Source organism: Liolophura sinensis, chromosome 9 (assembly GCF_032854445.1).
Source record: "Liolophura sinensis isolate JHLJ2023 chromosome 9, CUHK_Ljap_v2, whole genome shotgun sequence".
NCBI lineage: Eukaryota > Metazoa > Mollusca > Polyplacophora > Chitonida > Chitonidae > Liolophura > Liolophura sinensis.
The window spans coordinates 4,624,003-4,646,462 of NC_088303.1; the positions used below are offsets into that span (position 1 = coordinate 4,624,003).

General features: G+C 40.8%; 1 protein-coding gene across 2 annotated transcripts in view; it reads right to left on the reverse strand.

Moving 5' to 3' along the window:
• Nucleotides 1-1,104: 1,104 nt before the first annotated feature.
• Nucleotides 1,105-22,460, reverse strand: part of LOC135475248 (kinesin-like protein KIFC3) — a 33,819-nt gene continuing 12,463 nt past the window's right edge. For both annotated transcript variants that reach the window (XM_064755073.1, XM_064755074.1), the window contains 16 exons: nucleotides 18,198-18,307; nucleotides 16,625-16,817; nucleotides 15,541-15,785; nucleotides 15,026-15,172; nucleotides 13,314-13,514; nucleotides 12,524-12,691; nucleotides 11,920-12,198; nucleotides 9,777-9,888; nucleotides 9,247-9,428; nucleotides 8,673-8,777; nucleotides 7,969-8,099; nucleotides 5,739-5,856; nucleotides 4,075-4,204; nucleotides 3,691-3,888; nucleotides 2,322-2,470; nucleotides 1,105-1,829 (listed from right to left, as the gene is read on the reverse strand). In XM_064755073.1, the coding sequence (XP_064611143.1) occupies nucleotides 1,560-1,829; nucleotides 2,322-2,470; nucleotides 3,691-3,888; nucleotides 4,075-4,204; nucleotides 5,739-5,856; nucleotides 7,969-8,099; nucleotides 8,673-8,777; nucleotides 9,247-9,428; nucleotides 9,777-9,888; nucleotides 11,920-12,198; nucleotides 12,524-12,691; nucleotides 13,314-13,514; nucleotides 15,026-15,172; nucleotides 15,541-15,785; nucleotides 16,625-16,817; nucleotides 18,198-18,307 (2,738 nt within the window). In that variant the 3' untranslated portion in view covers nucleotides 1,105-1,559. The remainder of the gene's footprint in view (nucleotides 1,830-2,321; nucleotides 2,471-3,690; nucleotides 3,889-4,074; nucleotides 4,205-5,738; nucleotides 5,857-7,968; nucleotides 8,100-8,672; nucleotides 8,778-9,246; nucleotides 9,429-9,776; nucleotides 9,889-11,919; nucleotides 12,199-12,523; nucleotides 12,692-13,313; nucleotides 13,515-15,025; nucleotides 15,173-15,540; nucleotides 15,786-16,624; nucleotides 16,818-18,197; nucleotides 18,308-22,460) is intronic.

A 22,460-nucleotide genomic window follows, 5' to 3' on the forward strand; every position in this document is an offset into this window, starting at 1 on the left:
GTCAAGCAGTCCCCTTACCGTAACACCCTCTGTGTCAAGCAGTCCCCTGACCGTAACACCCTGTGTCAAGCAGTCCCCTGACCGTAACACCCTCTGTGTCAAACAGTCCCCTGACCGTAACACCCTCTGTGTCAAGCAGTCCCCTGACCGTAACACCCTGTGTCAAGCAGTCCCCTGACCGTAACACCCTCTGTGTCAAGCAGTCCCCTGACCGTAACACCCTCTGTGTCAAGCAGTCCCCTGACTGTAACACCCTCTGTGTCAAACAGCCCCCTGACCGTAACACCCTCTGTGTCAAGCAGTCCCCTGACCTTTTAGGCACAAGAGCAGTAAGGCAATCACTAACAAAATGATATGATAGGTCCTCCATTAACACCATTTGCTGAGGTTGTTAGCATGCCAGCACAGCGCAGTGATGAGGAGCCTCTCACCACTGCGGTTGCTTTGAGATCAAGTTGAGCAAGAGCTGGTTTCCTCCCCGGCCGTACGTGGAAAGGTCTGCAGCAACCTACAGATGGCTATGGGATTCCTCAGGATTGCTCGATTTCCTCGAATCATAACGCTGGCCACTGTTGTATGAGTGAAATATTCTTGAGTACAGTGTAAAACACCAATCAAATAAATAAATGAACACTATTTAATTAACTGTTGGAGTAAACAACCAGCCAGTAATAGAATAAGATGAACGTCATCTGATATCTCAATGGTGCACACTTTCCCCCACAGGGCAAGCTGAAGGTGTTAGGTTATATTGGTGAAAGGCAAGTCAATTCATGTGAACTTCATGTAATACCACATAAATGGACCAGTTTATACTTACTGCAGCCACAGGCCTGAAACAAGTAGAAACATGAATGATATTCTCCCTGCCCAAGGCTGGAACTGACCAGCGCTTGCTGTGTCTTATGATGCATAAATAAATATGTCAACTGCATGGCCATAACCTGTCCCTTTTTACTTTCTCAGGTTAAAGGATTAAGGGAAACATAATGTTGAATATGAAATTTACATCTTGAAATGTCTCATATATTTTTGGCTTAACAGATGCAGGATACATAGACTTGAGGATTCTTTGCTGATAATTCAATTCATCTACAGGTTTATGCAGCAGCAATGATGTACAGATATGTCTGTGATATTGTCTTAAAGATTGCTGAGGCAATGAAATAACACTCCAACAGTAACAGTTCAAAGTGATAAGATTTATTTCATACAATTCATATGTACAATGGCACGCTTACAGTTGGGACACAAAAACTGATGCCTAGCATGGTTACACTTCACTAAAAGCTGAATACTTTTTTAGTGTACATCTTAACAACTCAGCAAAAGTCATGGATCATTTTTGCTTACGTTGCTTCTGTCTACTGTTACAAGTTTGCAATAGCACCGTTATAAAATATACTTGTGTTGCGTAAAGTCTGGAGCATACATAGGATCAAACTAATGGAAAAATAGTCTTAATACAATATTCAGTGAGTCATGAGGTAAGGAAACTCAGCTTGATCTAACATGTCGTACAACATAAATCAGTTGTGGGACGATCTTGCGCGCACAGATTACTGTATATTTAGTTTCCTTCGAATTGGTTTGAGCAGAGGAGTTACTGCCCTTGCTAATGGGCTCTTCCCTGGCAAGGGTGTCTTTTTGTTTGCTGCAGAGTTATTCCTTCCTGGTGCGGAGGCCGTGATCTGGGCGACTCTGTGAGCGGCTATGGCAGAAGAGCTGGATGTTGATACAAGGGCACCAGAGGCAGGCAGACTCCCATAACTCGTTGTCTTAGTAACTGTTCTTCCAGAGGATGGCGGAGGCATTTTGGAGGACTTATTCTAAGATAAGAGCAAGATAATTGTAACATCAATAGTCAGTCCCCAAATGTTTGTTCAATCAACATTTCATGGCCAAAACATTCCACCCGCCTCAGTCAATCTGGTGATAAAAGGGTGGCGCTTCATGTACACTGTACATGTACACCTTGTCCATAACATGATTCACTAGTGAATGATTACCTATTTCATACAAGCTTTACACATTCATTCTTATATCACATTTTGTGTTGCCTTGTTAGTGTATGGTCCATTATAAAAGACAGAAGGCCAATGTCAGAAGACGGATGTCAAAAATTCCTACCTACTGACAGAAAGAACAGCTCGCTCCTAAACCTGTTTAGTTGCAATTAAAATTGCCATACAAAAATTCATTTAAGCATAATCTTGTCCTGCAATATTTCTGACATGCATGGTGAGAGCATCCATTATACTTGTGTGGTGAGGTCTTTCATTTGTCAGCGACCACCACGTGCATGTTGGTGCAATACCTACCTCAATGTTGGTGGCCTCTACCCGTCGTGTAGCCGCACCCAGCTCCACAGTCCTCACTCGTTTGGCAAAGTGCAGTGAGCAGAGAGTCTCCGAGACATGTCGCTCTGTAGGTGCTACCTGTACTATCATCAGGGTCTTACTGTCACCCTCTAGGAAAGAGAAAATCACACTGACCAGTTGCCTGTGTGGCATAGTCTTACCGTCTCTACCAATAACACAAGACTTTTACATGAGTACTTCATGTTTCAGGCGCAACAGAACTATGGTTACAGCCACTCTAGTGATACTGTAACATGTATTTAGTGACACACCCATCTACTGTTACATGTACAGCAACACTTATGGTTATGACTACACAGGTGATAAATGTACACTTATTGTAGCATACATCTACATGTAGTTACAGCCACATCTACTATTACAGCCACCTGTACTGATACAATGCCATAACACATTACGCTAGAATAGATTATGATGATGATAACTTCTTTAGGTGGCAGTTCCATTCTAATGAGTGATGTAGTAAATGGCAGATGTAAACTTTGTGGTTTGAGCGTCCACCTCAAAGACTGCAGACATGGCATCAAAGCCAGATCATGTCATACTAAAAACTTTAAAAATGGTACTTGCTGTTCAGCACAGAGATGGGTGTGTTAGAGAAACGAAACAGGACCAGTTGGCCAAGTGTCGGTACAAGGCATAATGTGATTGGGTGGGGTGTCATGTCTGGTGTCTTTTCAGTGGCTGCATGGTGCCAGTGGTTGCCTTGCCAATAGATGACACAGGAAAAAGACACACACTGATGATTCCTCGTCATATTTATTTGATTGATTTGATTGGTGTTTTACGCCATACTCAAGAATATTTCACTTATACGACGGTGGCCAGCATTATCGTGGGTGGAAACCAGGCACAGCCCGGGATGAAACCCCCGACCATCCGCAGGTTGCTGGCAGGCCTTCCCACTTACAGCCGGAGAGGAAGCCAGCATGAGCTGGACTTGAACTCACAGCGACTGCATTGGTGAGAGGCTCCTGGGTCATTACGCTGCGCTAGCGCCCTAACTGACTGAGCCACGGAGGCCCCCCTCGTTGTCATAGGACTGAAAAACTGTTACACTTTACTTTGTAACAAACACATCTACTGTTACTTGTACAAGCACAATAAAGTTAAAGGGGCCTCTGGGGCCAAGTGCAGCGCAATGACTCCGTAGCTCTGTCCAGTACAGTCACTGTGAGTTCAAGTACCGCTCATTCTGGCTTCCTGTCTGTATAGTTGTGGGACTCCAGAGCCAAATTTCTTCCCACTACAATGGTTTAGAATAAAACACCAATCAAGTAAGTACATAGGGTTACATCGATGTACTTACTGAGGGAATCCTGTAGCAGGTAGGTGAGCCTGGAATTCCTGTAGGGGACAAAGTTCTGTTTGGTTCTTAGGGCGTGGATCACATCCCCCAGGGAGGACAGCGATTTGTTGATGTTCTGAGCCTCCTTCAGACGAGCCCCGTCGGCTCCAGACTTACTGACGCGCTCTGACCCTGCCAGGTCGACCAGGTTCAGATGACCTGAGGAATAGAACACACTGCTTGTTTGCAGACTGAACTAACTAAACTATTCACAAACAGAGTTCTTCCACAAAATGAACTTGTTTAGGTAGTAAACACATTCACAACCTCAGCTCCTTTAGAAACTGAAGTCATCTACAAAATAAAACTCATTCAGAAGCAAAGCTTGTTCAGGAGCTAATATACCTGTGCTTGCTGAGTTGGTGGCCTTGTTCACCCCGAGGACAGTCACACACAGTATGGAGTGGGAGCGAGAGGAGTGGTCATTCATGCTGGTCATCGCCATGGCTCTGTTCTGCTGACCCACAGAAAATACCTGACAACAGAGAGAGGGGAAAAATACCTGACCACACAGAGTGGAAAAATACCTGACAAAAGAGAGAGGGGGAAAATTCCTGACAACACAGAGAATGGAAAAATACCTGACAACAGAGAGGGGGGAATATATGTGACAACACGGAGAGTGGAAAATACCTGACAACAGAGAGGGAGGAAAAATACTAGACAACAGAGAGGGAGGAAAAATACCTGACAACAGAGAGGGAGGAAAAATACTTGACAACAGAGAGGGAGGAAAAATACCTGACAACAGAGAGGGAGGAAAAATACTTGACAACAGAGAGGGAGGAAAAATACCTGACAACAGAGAGGGAGGAAAAATACCTGACAACAGAGAGAGGGGAAAAATACCTGACAACAGAGAGGGAGGAAAAATACCTGACAACAGAGAGAGGGGAAAATACCTGACAACAGAGAGGGAGGAAAAATACCTGACAACAATACCTGACAACAGAGAGGGAGGAAAAATACCTGACAACAGAGAGGAAGGAAAAATACCTGACAAGAGAGAGGGAGGAAAAATACCTGACAACAGAGGGAGAAAACACATCTGACAACAGAGAGAGGAGAAAATACCTGACAACAGAGAGAGGAGAAAATACCTGACAACAGAGAGAACGGAAACATGTCTCACAAAAGAGAGGGGAGAAAAATACCTGACAAGAGAAAGGGGGGGGGGGGGGTGGGGAAATAAGTGACAACAGAAGGGGAAAAAACTATATGACAACAGAAGGGGATAAAGCTATATGATAACAGAAGGAGGAAAAATACCTGACAAGAGAGTGAGCAACAACACCAGATAGCAGAGAGGAAGGAAAAATACCTGACAACAGAGGAGTTGGGGGGATATATGACAATAGAAGGAGAAAAATACCTGACAACAGAGAGGAAGAAAAGTTACCTGACAACAGAAGAGGAGAAAAAACATATGACAACAGAAGGAGGAAAAACACCTGACAACAGAGCGAACAAAAACACCAGATAGCAGAGAGGGAGGGAAAATACCTGACAACAGAGAAGAAGGAAAAACACCAGATAGCAGAGATGGAGGGAAAATACCAGACAACAGAGAAGAAGGAAAAATGCCAGATTGCAGAGAAGGGAGGAAAATATCTGACAACAGAGGGGGAGGAAAAATACCTGAAAACAGAGTGAAATATTCTTGAGTACGGTGTAAAACTCCAGTCTCTGTGGACTTTTTCTGGAATATCCTAGCTATTGCCAGTTTGCATTTGTTATATATGTAAATCCTACTTCATGATAACCAGTTTAACTACATATAGGTATACATGAAAGACCCCTCACAACTCTATAAGCAGTGTACACCACTCATTGCCACAAATTTCCCAAGAACAAATTGCCACCAAAGCCCTGGGAACAGACTGTCACCAATTTCCTGAGAGACTGACACCCTTACCCAGAGAACAGCTTGCCAGAGAATACTGTTTACCATAGCTTTACTTGAGCCCCAGTTCAAATGTATAATCCCTTTAAGTAACATCTACACTGACCGTATTGACATCATTGAGACTGGTAACCTTGACAGAGGTCAAACCAGGAACATGGTAGCCTCGGTCTGGGCTCATCTTTACTTCCAGTTTATCCACCTTGTCCTTTCTTAATAAATCCCTGGAATGATTAACATGGATGTTTTCACGATACAGCCATTAAGTGAGGACTACAAGTCAGTCTAATGAAAGTGAGGAATACAAGTCAGTCTAATGAAAGTGAGGACTACAAATCAGTCTAATAAGAGTGAGGACTACAAGCCAGTCTAATGAAAATGAGGACTACAAGCCAGTCTAATGAAAGTGAGGACTACAAATCAGTCTAATGAAAGTGAGGTCTACAAATCAGTCTAATGAAAGTGAGGTCTACAAGTCAGTCTAATGAAAATGAGGACTAGAAGTCAGTCTAATGAAAGTAAGGTCTATACAAGTCAGTCTAATGAAAGTGAGGAATACAAGTCAGTCAAATGAAAGTGAGGTCTACACAAGTCAGTCTAATGAAAGTGAGGTCTACAAGTCAGTCTAATGAAAGTGAGGTCTACACAAGTCAGTCTAATGAAAGTGAGGACTACAAGTCAGTCTAATGAAAGTGAGGACTACAAGTCAGTCTAATGAAAGTGAGGTCTAAAAGTCATTCTAATGAAAGTGAGGACTACAAGTCAGTCTAATAAAAGTGAGGTCTACACAAGTCAGTCTAATGAAAGTGAGGACTACAAGTCAGTCTAATGAAAATGAGGACTGCAAGTCAGTCTAATGAAAGTGAGGTCTACACAAGTCAGTCTAATGAAAGTGAGGACTACAAGTCAGTCTAATGAAAATGAGGACTACAAGTCAGTCTAATGAAAATGAGGTCTACAAGTCAGTCTAATGAAAGTGAGGACTACAAGTCAGTCTAATGAACGTGAGGACTACAAGCCAGTCTAATGAGTGAGTGAGTGAGTGCTTGGGGTTTAACGTCGTACTCAACAATTTTTCAGTCATATGACGACGAAGGAATCATTAGGGTGCATGCACGTGTAATGTGCCTCCTTGTTGCAGGACGGATTTCCACCGCTCTTTTATTTAGTGCTGCATCACTGAGACGACTTACCGAAGGCAAGTAAGCCGCCCCGACCCGCCCGAGCCATTATACTGATACGGGTCAACCAGTCGTTGCACTATCCCCGTCATGCTGAACGCCAAGCGAGGAAGTTACAACTTCCTCTTTTTAAAGTCTTAGGTGTGACTCGACCAAGGATTGATCCTGGATCTACCGGTCCCGAAGCGCCAGTCTAATGAAAGTGATGACTACAAGTCAGTCTAATGAAAAATGTTGTACTGCAAGTGAAGAAAAGAATCTGCATGTATGTTCTTCGGGTTTCTCCACAGCTGGTCATCTGATTTACTTGATACATGTAGGTGTATTGCTGAGGAGCCAAGAAAGAGTAAAGTCACTAAAGATTAATATGCAGATAAGTTCATAATGATACCATGCATACTATTCTCAGTTGTATAATGAATAGCATACAAGGATAGGCATGGCCTTTATTCCTGGTGGCAAAGATGAGTTATTATCAATGGGCAGAGCACCTGTCACATTGTACATGTAGGTTCATTATTTGTTGGTTCTTCTTGGGGCTTTTGCAGGGTAACATTTGATCTTGCTATTCATTGTTGACTTGCAATGAAGAATTCTGGTGTCGCTGTAGGCATATAAGGGCATGTCCACATTGTTCTTGCCCAAAGAAGCAGTAACCAGACCCACATGACATGTAATCCATGTACAATGACAACAGTATTGCCAAAAGCTTTTCAAACATTATACATGTAAGTTGATTTACAGGCAAAGCATAAGTTAAATGTGCCATAATACTTTCAACATTCTTAAGTGGGCCTATGTGTCACTCACAAATACAGCAAATGCTCTTCACCCGATTAAAAAGCATTGGATTACAGAAAATGCTTCACTGCTAGACGAATGCATTCGGCATGCACCATGAATGCACCAGATGTGAACAGTATGATTAATGCATTGGATGAACAGTATGATGAATGCATTAGATGTGTACGTTGAAGAGTGTGATGCATCCATTTGATGTTTACCATGAACAGTGTGATGAATGTATTCAATGTGCACCATACAGTGTGATGCAGTCGATGTTTACCGTGAACAGTGCAATGTATGCGCTTTGATGTTTACCATGAATACCACAGAACAGTTCATGAAACATTCTAATTACATCTGAATACTTACCTGATGGACTCGTTGTAGATCTCTAAGACACTGACACAGATTGTGTATGTCCAGTTACCGCCCTTCCTGGTGACTTCCTCAAACAAGAGCTGAAGAGCTCTTTGGTTTATACCTTCACTTCCATGGGTACCCTACAAGCAAAACATCGTGAACATCCAGGCTAGTAACAATATACCAATACATCGTTTTAGACTGCAATACACGACTCTTCTGTTGTGAAAATCTGTAATGGTTTAGCAGTTACTCTACAAACTGATTTAGAACATAAATAAAGACAACTCCTTTCTAAGGTGCTGTATTTGACCTCAAGTTTCTTCCATGGCAACATTACTCCTTCTACCTGCTGTACTGATCTTAGAAAGGTCTTTAGACGCTTTTCTTATTACCTATATTTGCCTGTAAAAATGCAACTTTTCAGGTAAATTTTTAGGCCAACAGATACAGCACTTTAATGAACGCATTGTGGCTATGTATTTGTATCATATGCACGATATATCACAGCCTATTCAAACTTGTCTCACTTTGACGATTTACATGTAATTGTCTCAAATGTGACACATGGTGAAACACACATTCATGTACATGAATGGGTAAGGTTAAAATTTGTCTCATCCCATCTTTCTGTCGGTACAAATATACATATGAGTGAGGTGTGAAATGTTGAAATTTTCATGAGCAAATCTGTCCAGTCTGCCATGTCTCACCTCCATGGTATAGGTTTTCCCTGAGCCTGTCTGTCCATAGGAGAATATACACACATTGTAACCATCAATACAGGAAGTCACAAGGGACTGTACTTCTTCAAACACCTAGGGCAAGATAAACAAAACACATTAATCAAGCATAGACCCAGTATAATTCATGTCAAATGTACCTGAGTATATTTCAATAAAAAAGTTAATTATCTGTTTATTTGATTGGTTTAAATAAAAAATTTTACCTACATATTTATTACCAAATTAATGATTGGAGGTCATTGCCCTTTCACAGGAAACTGACAAATCAAATGACTTTAATAAAATCACTTGAAAAAGTCCAAGACCTGGTTCCAAGTCTGCAGCCTCATTGGTCAGAGGCTGTTGAGCTGGTGAGGACAACCCTTTACCTCAGAGGCTGTTGAGCTGATGAGGACAACCCTTTACCTCAGGGGCTGTTGAGCTGGTGAGGACAACCCTTTACCTCAGGGGCTGTTGAGCTGGTGAGGATAACCCTTACCTCAATAAGCCATCTAGCGAGGACCCATAACAGTTGATTAGACAGTATCTGAGTAAAATATACCTCAACCTGTGAGCTGTTCTCCCTAAAAACTTTGTCCATCTCAAAACTCTGCCTCTGTCCTTTATGGAAAATCTTCACCACAGTGTCATCATCAGCATCATATGATACCACTAGTTCACTACCAGGTTGAGCCAAATCTTCTTTGGTACGGGGACGGACGCGACAGAACACACGGATGTTTCCTGAAGCAAGTGAGAAAATGAGAAAATGCACGAACAGGGACCACATTGATAAAACATCAGATAGTGATATTAATCGGTAAATTCCAGTCTTCTATATACGGCAGGAACTTAAATCATGGGAAATTTCTGGTACCTAAGTTTATAAAAGTGACATATATTTATTTATTTTCCTTATTGATATAATAAACAATTATTACAAGAGAGATTGGGTAACACAGAGAAAACTATTTTTACACAAATACTGTAGTATATTTTTATTGTGTTTGCTTCTTTTCTCTATGGTACGTCAATAATCTTTATCAAGGAGTAAAATGTACATTGAAGCATTGTGATAGACATGCCACATACCTTTAAGTTCCACCAATTCATTGTGAATTTTCCTCCTGAGAGTTAATTCTTGTCTGTATTTCTGTAACAGATCTTTGTTTTGCTTGCTGATCTCACTAATAGCCGAATAAGTCTGAAAACATATATAGCAGAATAACCACTGTAAGCTACCAGTACTGCCACATAGATCAGTTATTCCCCTTGATGTGCTTACATTTGTTTAGAGTTGTCTCCCTTGAGTCCAATTTGTTCAACTCCAATTACACGTTTATCTAGTTGAGCATATATCCCATTTCTGTTATAAATCATTGAAACAAAAGATGGACTTTCCTTATTAAAACATTTATTTACCACATTCATTATTTTTAATGGTTTATAAGTGGGTGCAACTTGAATTATTGGAGCAAATGGTACACAGGTACCACTACTTACAGCTGCAATCTATAATTGCTGTTGAGAATAAATTTTTTATTGATATGTTAACATCCAACTTAAACTCCAGAAGATTGCTTGGATTGTTTTTGGATATGTTCCATGGCTATATATAACCCTCTTCTACAGTAAATGACATCACTTTGCTGCACTCTAATCACTGTGACTGGAAACTCTCATATTCTTCCCATTCCCCTCACAGACTGCCTGAGGTATTCCCCTGACTATAACCTCCAGTCTGAGATATCCCCTGACTAACCTCCTGTCTGATGTGTTCTCCTGACTAACCTCCAGTCTGAGGTATTCCCTTGACTAATCTCCTGTGTGACATGTTCCCTTGACTACCAATCCCCTGACAAACCTGTCTGATGTGTTCTACTGACTACCACCCCACTGACTTACCTCCTGTCCGATGTGTTCCCCTGACTACCATTCCCCTGACTAACCTCCTGTCTGATGTGTTCTACTGACTACCATTCCCCTGACTAACCTCCTGTCTGATGTGTTCTACTGACTACCATTCCCCTGACTAACCTCCTGTCTGATGTATCCCCTAACTATCATTCCCCTGACTAACCTCGTGTCTGATATGTTCTCCAGTCTGATGTGTTGTCCTGACTAATCTCCTATCTAATATCTTCCCTAACAATCATTCCCCTGACTACCATCCTCTCTGATGTGTTCCCCTGATCATCTTTCCCCTGACTAACCTTCTGTCTCATGTGTTCCAACTATCAGTCCCCTGACTAACCTCCTGTCTGATGTTCCCCTGACTACCATTCCCCTGACTAACCGTCTGTCTGGTGTGTTCCCTTGACTAACCTCCTGTTTGATGTGTTCCTCTGACTAACAGTCCCCTAACCAACCTCCTGTCTGAAGTATTCCCCTGACTTAACAGTCCCCTGTTTGAAATGTTCCTCTGACTGACAGTCCCCTGACTAACCTCCTGTCTGATGTGTTCCCCTGACTAACAGTCCCCTGTTTGATGTGTTCCTCTGACTAACAGTCCCCTGACTAACCTCCTGTCTGATGAGTTCCCCTGACTAACAGTCCCCTGTTTGATGTGTTACCTTGACTAACCTCCTGTTTGATGTCTTCCTCTAACTGACAATCCCCTGGCTGACCTCCTGTTGGATGTGTTCCTCTGACTAACAGTCACCTGACTGATCGCCTGTTTGATGTGTTCCCCTCAATAATCTCCTCTCTGATATGTTCCCCTGACTAACCTCCTGTCTGATGTGTTCCCCTGACTAACAATCCTCGACTAACTTCCTGTTTGATGTGTTCACCTCAGTAACCTCCTGCCTGATGTGTTCCCTTGACTAACATTTCCCTGACTTATGCTCCCCTGACTAACCTCCTCCTGCCTGATGTGTTCTCTTGATTAACCTCCTGTCTCATGTGTTCACCTGACTAACCTTCTGTCTGATGTGTTCACCTGACTAACCTTCTGTCTGATGTGTTCACCTGACTAACCTTCTGTCTGATGTGTGACTAACCTTCTGTCTGATGTGTTCACCTGACTAACCTTCTGTCTGATGTGTTCACCTGACTAACCTCCTGTCTGATGTGTTCCCTTGATTAACCTCTTGTCTGGTGTGTTCCCCTGACTAACCTCCTGTCTGATGTGTTCCACTGATTGACCTCCTGTGTGTTGTATTCACCCGACTAATCTTCTGTCTGATGTGTTCCCTTGGCTAACATTCCCCTGACTAATGCTCCCTTGACTAACCTCCTGTCTGATGTGCTCCACAGAAGCCTTCAGCAACTCTGGGAACATATAACATTCCCGCTTCAGTCTCTCATAGGAATCTAGCACTTCTGTTAACAACGGGTGAATCAGTGATAACTTCAGTCTCAATTTCTCGTAATTTGTCCGCAGGGATCGGAATTTTTGCTCCATTTCCTTTCTGGTTGCCACCACTGCTTCTTCTTTGTGCCTTTCCAACTCGTGGATTTCAGTTGCCATTTGTCTATTCACTTCTGCCACCTCTGATGTAAAGTCATTCACCTGAAATTTAGATACCATTTGCTGCGTCTTTTACATCCAAGACACACAAGTTACAAATTACGTGAAATATCATGTGCTTAGCAAGCATATGGACAGCATTTCTATGCAACCTGTACTTTTCCTCAAAGTGACACATACCATATTGCTCAAATATCTATTATTTAACTTCTTGAATTCCATGAACAAACTTGTACCACAAAAGCTGTCATCCTGTCACATACTTACAGTACATGAAGCTTATTTTGTTCCATAATGCTTGTACTCATACAGTGTAAACCCAAATCTTTCATCGAGGTGGAGAATTTTACAAAATTGAGTGACTGACCTGTTGCTGTAGGGTTGCGTTGTGATTGCGTGTGTTGTACAGATCAGTCTTCAGTTCATCACACATGCCCTTTAACCTCTGGATCTGCTCTCCTAACATCTGATTGGCTGCCTGGGTCTCCTCATAAGACTGGCGTAAATCGCCTGAATTGAAGTCAACCCCCTTCACCTTGCAATTGGTAAACACAATAAAAATCCAGAGTCAACAAACCATTTTTCAGAATTCACTAAAGTTTATGGCCAGCATCAGCATTGCTAACTTATCTGAATAAGCATTTTATGTACTTTTAAAGTTTATTTCCATAATTTATTCCTGATGAAACAAGATATGCAATATGAGAAGAGTTAAACGTAAGTGGTCAAATTAAGCCTTTAAACCTTTGGCTTTCAAGGCTCCATAAATACATACATACAGATGATATCTCAGGACCTTTCACAAGAACAATATCTATAGTATCCAATCTTCACCCTGCAATATTCTATTTATTACTGAAATTTTGACAATATCATTACTTTTGTGCATCTGAACAAGTTAAGCAGGGTTTAGGAGCTGTAGCCTACTTACACCACCAGGCCAAGACATAAATACATACGTTTACTTCACATGAGGCTGAAATATTATGAAGCAAATGTAATAACACTATTGATATCTAATCATGTGAAATATCATTTTTATCACTGAAAGAAATTCTGATTTTTCAGGTTTACATATAAATAATAAATGTATCTACTTTGCACTGAATTTCTTGGTCAGCTTTGTGCTTATTTACTACAGAGCAAATTGCAGTCACCTCAAGCTGTTTTTGTAACGTTTTCACCTCTTCCCTCATGCTGCGTATTTGCTGAGTCATGTACTGTTTTTCCTTCATCAGTCTGAGGTTCTGTGACTTCAGCTGCCTCACAGCCTTGTCATGTTCCTCAGATTTCTCCAGCATTTCCTCTTCCATAGAATCCAATTGTAGTTTTAGTTTGTGATTTTCGCTTTTGGTTTTCTGGAACAATGAACGCATCATATGCATACGTACATTCATCCTGCTTGACTGAATCACTGGAGCTACATAAAACACCACATAAGAATATAAAGCTCATCAAAAAAAAAAAACAGATTAACATGTAGTTCTCAAAAACTCAGCATTGTGTGCCGACTTTCACAAATTCTATGTATACCTGGTACTATTAAAGCAAATATGAGCTAAATTAAAGTCCAAGTGGAAAGATCAAGGCAAATTTAAATTACGAGCGCAATAATAAGAGCCCAAACAAAATCATCAATTGTCAGAAAGATGACCAAAAGCGTATCTGGGTAAGATGGCCAAGGGTTACAATGAGTTCATATTCATGCATTCTTTAACACGAGAAGGACTATGCATATGGTCAAGGGTTACAACGAGTTCATATTCACGCATTCTTTAACACAACAAGGGCTCTACGCATATGGTCAAGGGATACAACGAGTTCATATTCACGCATTCTTTAACACTACAAGGGCTTTACACATCTGGCCAAGGGTTACAACGAGTTCATATTCACGTATTCTTTAAAACGACAAGGGCTTTACACATCTGGCCAAGGGTTACAACGAGTTCATAATCATGCATTCTTTAACACTACAAGGGCTTTATGCATATGGTCAAGGGTTACAAGTTCATATTCATGCATTCTTTAACACTACAAGGGCTTTACGCATATGGCCAAGGGATACAACGAGTTCATATTCACGCATTCTTTAACACTACAAGGGCTTTACACATCTGGCCAAGGGTTACAACGAGTTCATATTCACGCATTCTTTAACACGACAAGGGCTTTACACATCTGGCCAAGGGTTACAACGAGTTCATATTCACGCATTCTTTAACATGACAAGGGCTTTACGCATATGGTCAAGGGTTACAAGTTCATATTCATGCATTCTTTAACACTACAAGGGCTTTACGCATATGGCCAAGGGATACAACGAGTTCATATTCATGCATTTTTTAACACTACAAGGGCTTTACACATCTGGCCAAGGGTTACAATGAGTTTGATTTCACGCATTCTTTAACACGACAAGGGCTTTACACATATGGCCAAGGATTACAACAAGTTTGATTTCACGCATTCTTTAACACGACAAGGGCTTTACACATCTGGCCAAGGGTTACAACGAGTTCATATTCACGCATTCTTTAACACGACAAGGGCTTTACGCATATGGTCAAGGGTTACAAGTTCATATTCATGCATTCTTTAACACTACAAGGGCTTTACACATCTGGCCAAGGGTTACAACGAGTTCATATTCACGTATTCTTTAACACGACAAGGGCTTTACACATCTGGCCAAGGGTTACAACGAGTTCATATTCACGCATTCTTTAACACGACAAGGGCTTTACACATATGGCCAAGGATTACAACATTTATGGTGTTCAGACAACCCTATTACTTTAGCCACACTGCAATGACAATCCTATCAAAGACTGGCTCCATGGTTGTCATGGGAACCTGACTTGCTAACCTGTAAATGTTCCCCGTACATCCCGCCTGATTTGCTTGTCAGCGTGTGACGAAGATCGGCCACCTGGTGGACAAGCTTTTCATTCTCCAGCTGAAGTTTATCAATTTGTTTCTCATTGTCAGTGGAACAAGGTCCTGTCTCAGAGTTCTGAAAAAATAACAACAAAAATTTTTATTGAAATCATATAAAAAAAAAAGGATCTCAAATGATATCATATGAAGTAACATTCACCTTTTAGCTGTAACTGTGACAGCATAGTTTCCCTCCCTAATTGGGATTATGGTCTAATGTCATACTTAAGAAGTTTTTCCTCATACAACAGTCACCAATTTACTTTAGGTGAAGGAAACAAGAGTGCCTGAAGTAAACCACTGACCTTCAGTAAGTTACACTTGCAAGCTTTTCCATGTGTGACGTAAGTAGATGGCAGCTCCAGCTCACTTTTAACAACTACACAAGAGAGTACCGTGGACCACTGATTGCCGCTAATTCCCTAAGAATGAATACACACGCACCTGTACTAAACTCTTCAGTTTTGTTATTTCTACCAGACACATTTCCTTCTCTTTCTTCAGAGCTTTGATCTGTTTGTGTAGAAGGTTTGCCTCTTCTGTGGTGCTCTTGTTCATAGATTTCAGTTGCTCCTGGAATCTGGTCAGTTCACGGGTCAACTCTACCTTCTCCGCCTGAAGTCTGTGTAGCTCCTGCACAATCTCCGGGGATGGGCTGGCTAAAGGAGGGCTATGGCTAGAATTGTGCCCTGTTGATGGTATTACAGTGTGACAAAGTTAGATAAAGACACACACATATGTACAGGTGTGTTATAACCCAATCAGGCAATCAGATGATTGACAGCTTGATTCCTTGTTGTTGAATGCCATACTCAAAACTCTGTTACTTATACCATATGACAGTCATTTCTTGGCCTTACAAGGAAGTAGAGTGCTTGGCATAACTTTGTGATCTTTGGCAAGTGACAAACCTTCCCACATGTAACACACAATCATGCACACCATATTGGAGGAATACACGTGGTCTTCAAAGAACAGTATACACTGTGGCATGACAGAACAAATTTCTTCTCCACAGCCGGGATTGAACCTTTGCTGTGTTTGCCTCATGGCAATGTGCACCTTCCTTACCCAGAGGCCTGATCAGGTAGCACACCCTCCTTTAGTATGTGCACTATCTTCTTTTTAATTACTTCACAGTTTCTTGTGTATTTGTACAGGATTTGTTCAAGATGCTTTATGACAGTGGGCCAAACATTCCAACTATAAATTCTGTTACCTGTTGTATAAATAAACGAATCTAAATACATCTCACAGGTTTACCTGCATCTGTTTGACACAAAACTCACAAAAGTTCATTTCTACAAATGCCTGAATTCTTGTCTCACAGATCCATGCAGCTCAATCATGAAAACAAAATCTCTCTGACTGACATCACTGGCCACAAGTGGCTGCTTACAGAGTGACATTCATGTACAATAAAAATCAAGTTTTAGTGTGAGGTTTGAGCATTTCATCAGATCATGTGTCAGTCCTGTTATTACAAGTAACGAAGATGAACTGTATCTGGGAGGTACTGTCAGCCTACCTTGAAACTGTTGCTGGAGCTCTTTCATGCGTGCTGCATTCTCCTCGATTTCATCCCTCAGGTTCACAATCACTCGTTCCTTCTCCTTTAGCTGGTCCTCGTGAGCCTTCTGTAGAATCTTCACTTGTTGCCTTCTCGTCGCCTCCTCTTTCTCCAGACGTGACTTGTGCTCTCTGCTTGAGTCAGTCAGTGTCTGTAAAGACAGGAAGGAGAAAATCCCAAGTAACACTAGATCATAGTCTCTGTTTTGGAATGCATCTACAACAGTAGGTCACAAGAACAACCATAAATTTTAACAGTTCTTTCCATTCTCTGAAATAACATCTTTTAGCTGCAGAAATATCTAGTCGCATTCATACCAGATACATGTAAATAACAACCAAAGGTGCTTTAGACATATCTGCGTTCATCTGTATATCTTCATTTTTGGTTTTGATCAAATCCAGTAATGCTGGGATTGTACCATCAACATGCACAATTAAATATGTGACCAGTAATATTGGGGTTGTACCATCAACATGCACAATTAAATATGTGACCAGTAATATTGGGGTTGTACCATCAACATGCAGAGTTAAATATGTGACCAGTAATATTGGGGTTTTACCATCTACATGCAGAGTTAAATATGTGACCAGTAATATTGGGGTTGTACCATCAACATGCAGAGTTAAATATGTGACCAGTAATACTGGGGTTTTACCATCAACATGCACAATTAAATATGTGACCAATAATATTGGGGTTGTACCATCAACATGCAGAGTTAAATATGTGACCAGTAATATTGGGGTTGTAACATCAACATGCACAATTAAATATGTGACCAGTAATATTGGGGTTGTAACATCAACATGCACAATTAAATATGTGACCAGTAATATTGGGGTTGTAACATCAACGTGCAGAATTAAATATGTGACCAGTAATATTGGGGTTGTACCATCAACATGCACAATTAAATATGTGACCAAAAAAGTGATAAATTTGTGACTGATCCTAGAAAGTTATCCATCCGGTACGTACTCCTTTGAGGTTTTAGGAGTTAAGCAATTTGACAATTCCCCTCCCCTCTCCCCTCACCCCACCTCCCAGTGTATTTATGATACGCACAACCACTTTACATCAGTATTTTCACTCACTCATGATTCACCCACTGTTCAGGGCATAGCATAAGTCTTCCAATAATAGTAAATACAAATATGTTGTATAATATACTCCACAGCTTTCTTCCTGGAGTGATTAAAGGCAAGAAATAAAAACACCCATGCAGCCACCATAGCATTTTGTTCAATATTATGTTCTCCTAGACTAATTCTTATAAATGTTATGTACAAATCTAATATTAGGAATACAGAATTCTTTGAAGTGTTCATGCACAAAAGATGGGAAGTTTTTTATTGATTGTTACAAGTTAATTCTGGAGACAAAATCACTCTTGACGCAGTTACAAAAAAACTGCAAATACTTTTACCACTATAGACACAAATGTAAATGAAAATATTTGGCGTTCCTACAAAATGTGATAGAACCAACATCAGTCCAGATGGTGATGAAAAGCTTGTGTACTCACCCTGATCTTATACAGAAGTTCATCTCTCTCACTGTTCTTGTCTGCCAGTTCTCTCTTCAGGGTCTGGTACTCCACAAAGCTGCAGGGGCCAGAGCTTCTGGGGGATGACACTGTACGGGCATACCAGACTTGTTAAGACAGAAGGATGGAGAGCAAATTTGCACTCACTCAGCTCATGCTTATGTGTAGGAAAAGCAAATACCAATTTCATACATTATGTTTACAGAGAGCCAACTCTAAAAAAATCCAAAATGGAACAGAAATAATTTAAAATCTACATTTTGATCTTGTCAGACTTCATTTTTTGTTTTTACAATTCAACAGGAAAAACTGCTGACAACATTTCAACATTTCCCACAAAGTAAATGATTTTCAGTTATATTTTTATGTTTATACCCTCCTCTGAAATTGGAACAAGATTTTCAGCCCATGAAATAAAATTCAAATTGGTGTGAACTAACAGTGAAGTGAGAAAGGAATAACCATACTGGAAAAAAACCCAAGAGAAGCACAGGTTGATTTTCATGAAAAATGGAAGAAATAAACCCGTAAATGTGTTCAGTACTCATTCACTTTACCATATACATGTAGTGGCCATGTGAATCATGAGAACAAACAACGTGGCCTACATGTGCTGGCCTTGTGAATCATGAGAACAAACAAGGTACATTTTCTGGCCCTGTGAATCATGAGAACAAACAACGTGGCCTACATGTGCTGACCATGTGAATCATGAGAACAAACAAGGTAGTCTACATCTGCTGGTCGTGTGAATCATGAGAACATACAAGGTAGTCTATATGTGCTGACCCTGTGAATCATGAGAACAAACAAGGTAGCCTACATGTGCTGACCCTGTGAATCATGAGAACAAACATAGTAGCCTACATGTGCTGACCTTGTGAATCATGAGAACAAACATAGTAGCCTACATGTGCTGACCCTGTGAATCATGAGAACAAACAAGGTAGCCTACATGTGCTGACCCTGTGAATCATGAGAACAAACAAGGTAGCTTACATGTGCTGACCCTTTGATTCATGAGAACAAACAAGGTAACCTACATGTACTGGCCCTGTGAATCATGAGAACAAACAAGGTAGCCTACATGTGCTGACCCTTTGATTCATGAGAACAAACAAGGTAACCTACATGTACTGGCCCTGTGAATCATGAGAACAAACAAGGTAGCCTACATGTGCTGACCCTGTGAATCATGAGAACAAACAAGGTAGTCTACATCTGCTGGTCATGTGAATCATGAGAACAAACAAGGTAGCCTACATGTACTGGCCCTGTGAATCATGAGAACAAACAAGGTAGCCTACATGTACTGGCCCTGTGAATCATGAGAACAAACAAGGTAGTCTACATGTACTGGCCCTGTGAATCATGAGAACAAACAAGGTAGCCTACATGTGCTGACCCTGTGAATCATGAGAACAAACAAGGTAACCTACATGTGCTGACCCTGTGAATCATGAGAACAAACAAGGTAGCCTACATGTGCTGGTCATGTGAATCATGAGAACAAACAAGGTAGCCTACATGTACTGGCCCTGTGAATCATGAGAACGAACAAGGTAGTCTACATCTGCTGGTCGTGTGAATCATGAGAACAAACAAGGTAGTCTACATCTGCTGGTCATGTGAATCATGAGAACATACAAGGTAGTCTATATGTGCTGGTCATGTGAATCATGAGAACATACAAGGTGGCCTACATGTGCTGGTCATGTGAATCATGAGAACAAACAACGTGGCCTACATGTGCTGACCATGTGAATCATGAGAACAAACAAGGTAGTCTACATCTGCTGGTCGTGTGAATCATGAGAACATACATGGTAGTCTATATGTGCTGACCCTGTGAATCATGAGAACAAACAAGGTAGCCTACATGTGCTGACCCTGTGAATCATGAGGACAAACATAGTAGCCTACATGTGCTGACCTTGTGAATCATGAGAACAAACATAGTAGCCTACATGTGCTGACCCTGTGAATCATGAGAACAAACAAGGTAGCCTACATGTGCTGACCCTGTGAATCATGAGAACAAACAAGGTAGCTTACATGTGCTGACCCTTTGATTCATGAGAACAAACAAGGTAACCTACATGTACTGGCCCTGTGAATCATGAGAACAAACAAGGTAGCCTACATGTACTGGCCCTGTGAATCATGAGAACATACAAGGTAGCCTACATGTGCTGACCTTGTGAATCATGAGAACAAACAAGGTAGCCTACATGTGCTGGTCATGTGAATCATGAGAACAAACAAGGTAGCCTACATGTGCTGGTCATGTGAATCATGAGAACAAACAAGGTAGCCTACATGTGCTGACCCTGTGAATCATGAGAACAAACAAGGTGGCCTACATGTGCTGGCCCTGTGAATCATGAGAACAAACAAGGTAGCCTACATGTACTGGCCCTGTGAATCATGAGAACAAACAAGGTAGTCTACATCTGCTGATCGTGTGAATCATGAGAACAAACAAGGTAGTCTACATCTGCTGGTCATGTGAATCATGAGAACATACAAGGTAGTCTATATGTGCTGGTCATGTGAATCATGAGAACAAACAAGGTGGCCTACATGTGCTGGTCATGTGAATCATGAGAACAAACAAGGTAGTCTACATCTGCTGGTCATGTGAATCATGAGAACAAACAAGGTAGCCTACATGTGCTGACGCCCTGAATCATGAGAACAAACATGGTACATGTGCTACAAATACATGTGCTGGCCCTGTGAACCATGGGAACAAACACAAACAATTTCAGTTCCTAAAAGAAACCCAAATGTACGAAGTCATACGAATTATGAAAAAATGAACCATTTTGGAATCATAAGAATTATCTGAGCTTTTATGATGCTATTTCTTTTGGAAAAGAAAATAATTAAACACTGAAAAAAATTTTAGAAAGAGGAAATACCCAGTCCTATTCTGGTTCACTATTGACTTTAACCCAGCTCTTATACAAGTACATATATCACATATAGCCTAATAACACCTTTGCTGACATTTGTAATTGCACAAGTAAATTAACAAATATACATGTTTATTAAACTTCTGGAGAACCATGAATTTTAATTTGTACTGCAAGGATCTCCAAGTATCTACCAGCAAATACATATATGTAAATACAAGCAGCTCAGAGACACTTTATCTCACCCAAAATTTACATGTCACATGAAAATCCAGATTATGTGTATTCATAAATGCTCATTTAAGTGTTACATGTGATATATGTAACTGACACACTGGGGGTTTAAATCCCCCAGTGTGATTTATACACCCCCTTTGGGCATGGCCTGCAGCTTTGACGAGTGTCAACATTTTAACCAGCCTGATCAGGCCAATTGCAATCAAGAATCATGGATGATGTAGAAACAAGTATATAAAGACAATAAGACTAAATCATAATATATGTATATAGACAATAATATCTAAATTCACTGGTATATCCACTGGAAAGCCATAAATCATTAAAAGATCTAATTAATAGGAGGAGCAGATACATCCTTAATTTAACTCATATATCATACAAGACTGAATCCACAAGAGCCTAACAGTTGGCTCTGCTGATAGTGGTTAGCAAGCCAGCGCAGCACAATGACCCAGACACTTCTCCCCAATGAGATCATTGTGAGTTAGAGCCCAGCTCATGTTGATTTCATCTGCTGTTATATCTGGAAGGTCTGGCAGCAACTGCAGATGGTCATGGGTTTCTTCTGGGCTGGCCATCATGAAATATTCTTGAGTACAGCGTAAACTCGAATCAAAATATAAATAAATCCTATACTGAGTTCATGTTGATGTGTTGCCATTTTTGGAGTGCCTTGATTACTCTAATTCCTTTACCTCCTGCGTGTTGACACAATTACTATTCAAATATATTCTGAAAAATATTTTTAGCTGGAAATAGTCAACTCTAGGTCCATTTGTTGAATACATTCATGGCTCTAAATGAAGATGCATTCTGAATGATGAAGTGTAGCAATCTATGTGTGTTAAGCAGCAAAAAGCTGAAGTGACATCACTGCTCCCAGAATGGTTAGAAAAGGCCAGTATAGAATCCAAAATTTTAAATGCATTTTACTAGGTCACAAAATATTCTAAAAAAATTAATCAATCTATTTTCACAGACAACTTTTCATGGTCTTTCATCTGACTTGTTCTTCATCCTAGTGTGTTCTTTGCCTTCAAATATCTATATCCATTTATGAATCTGTGGCTGCTATCGTATGTGT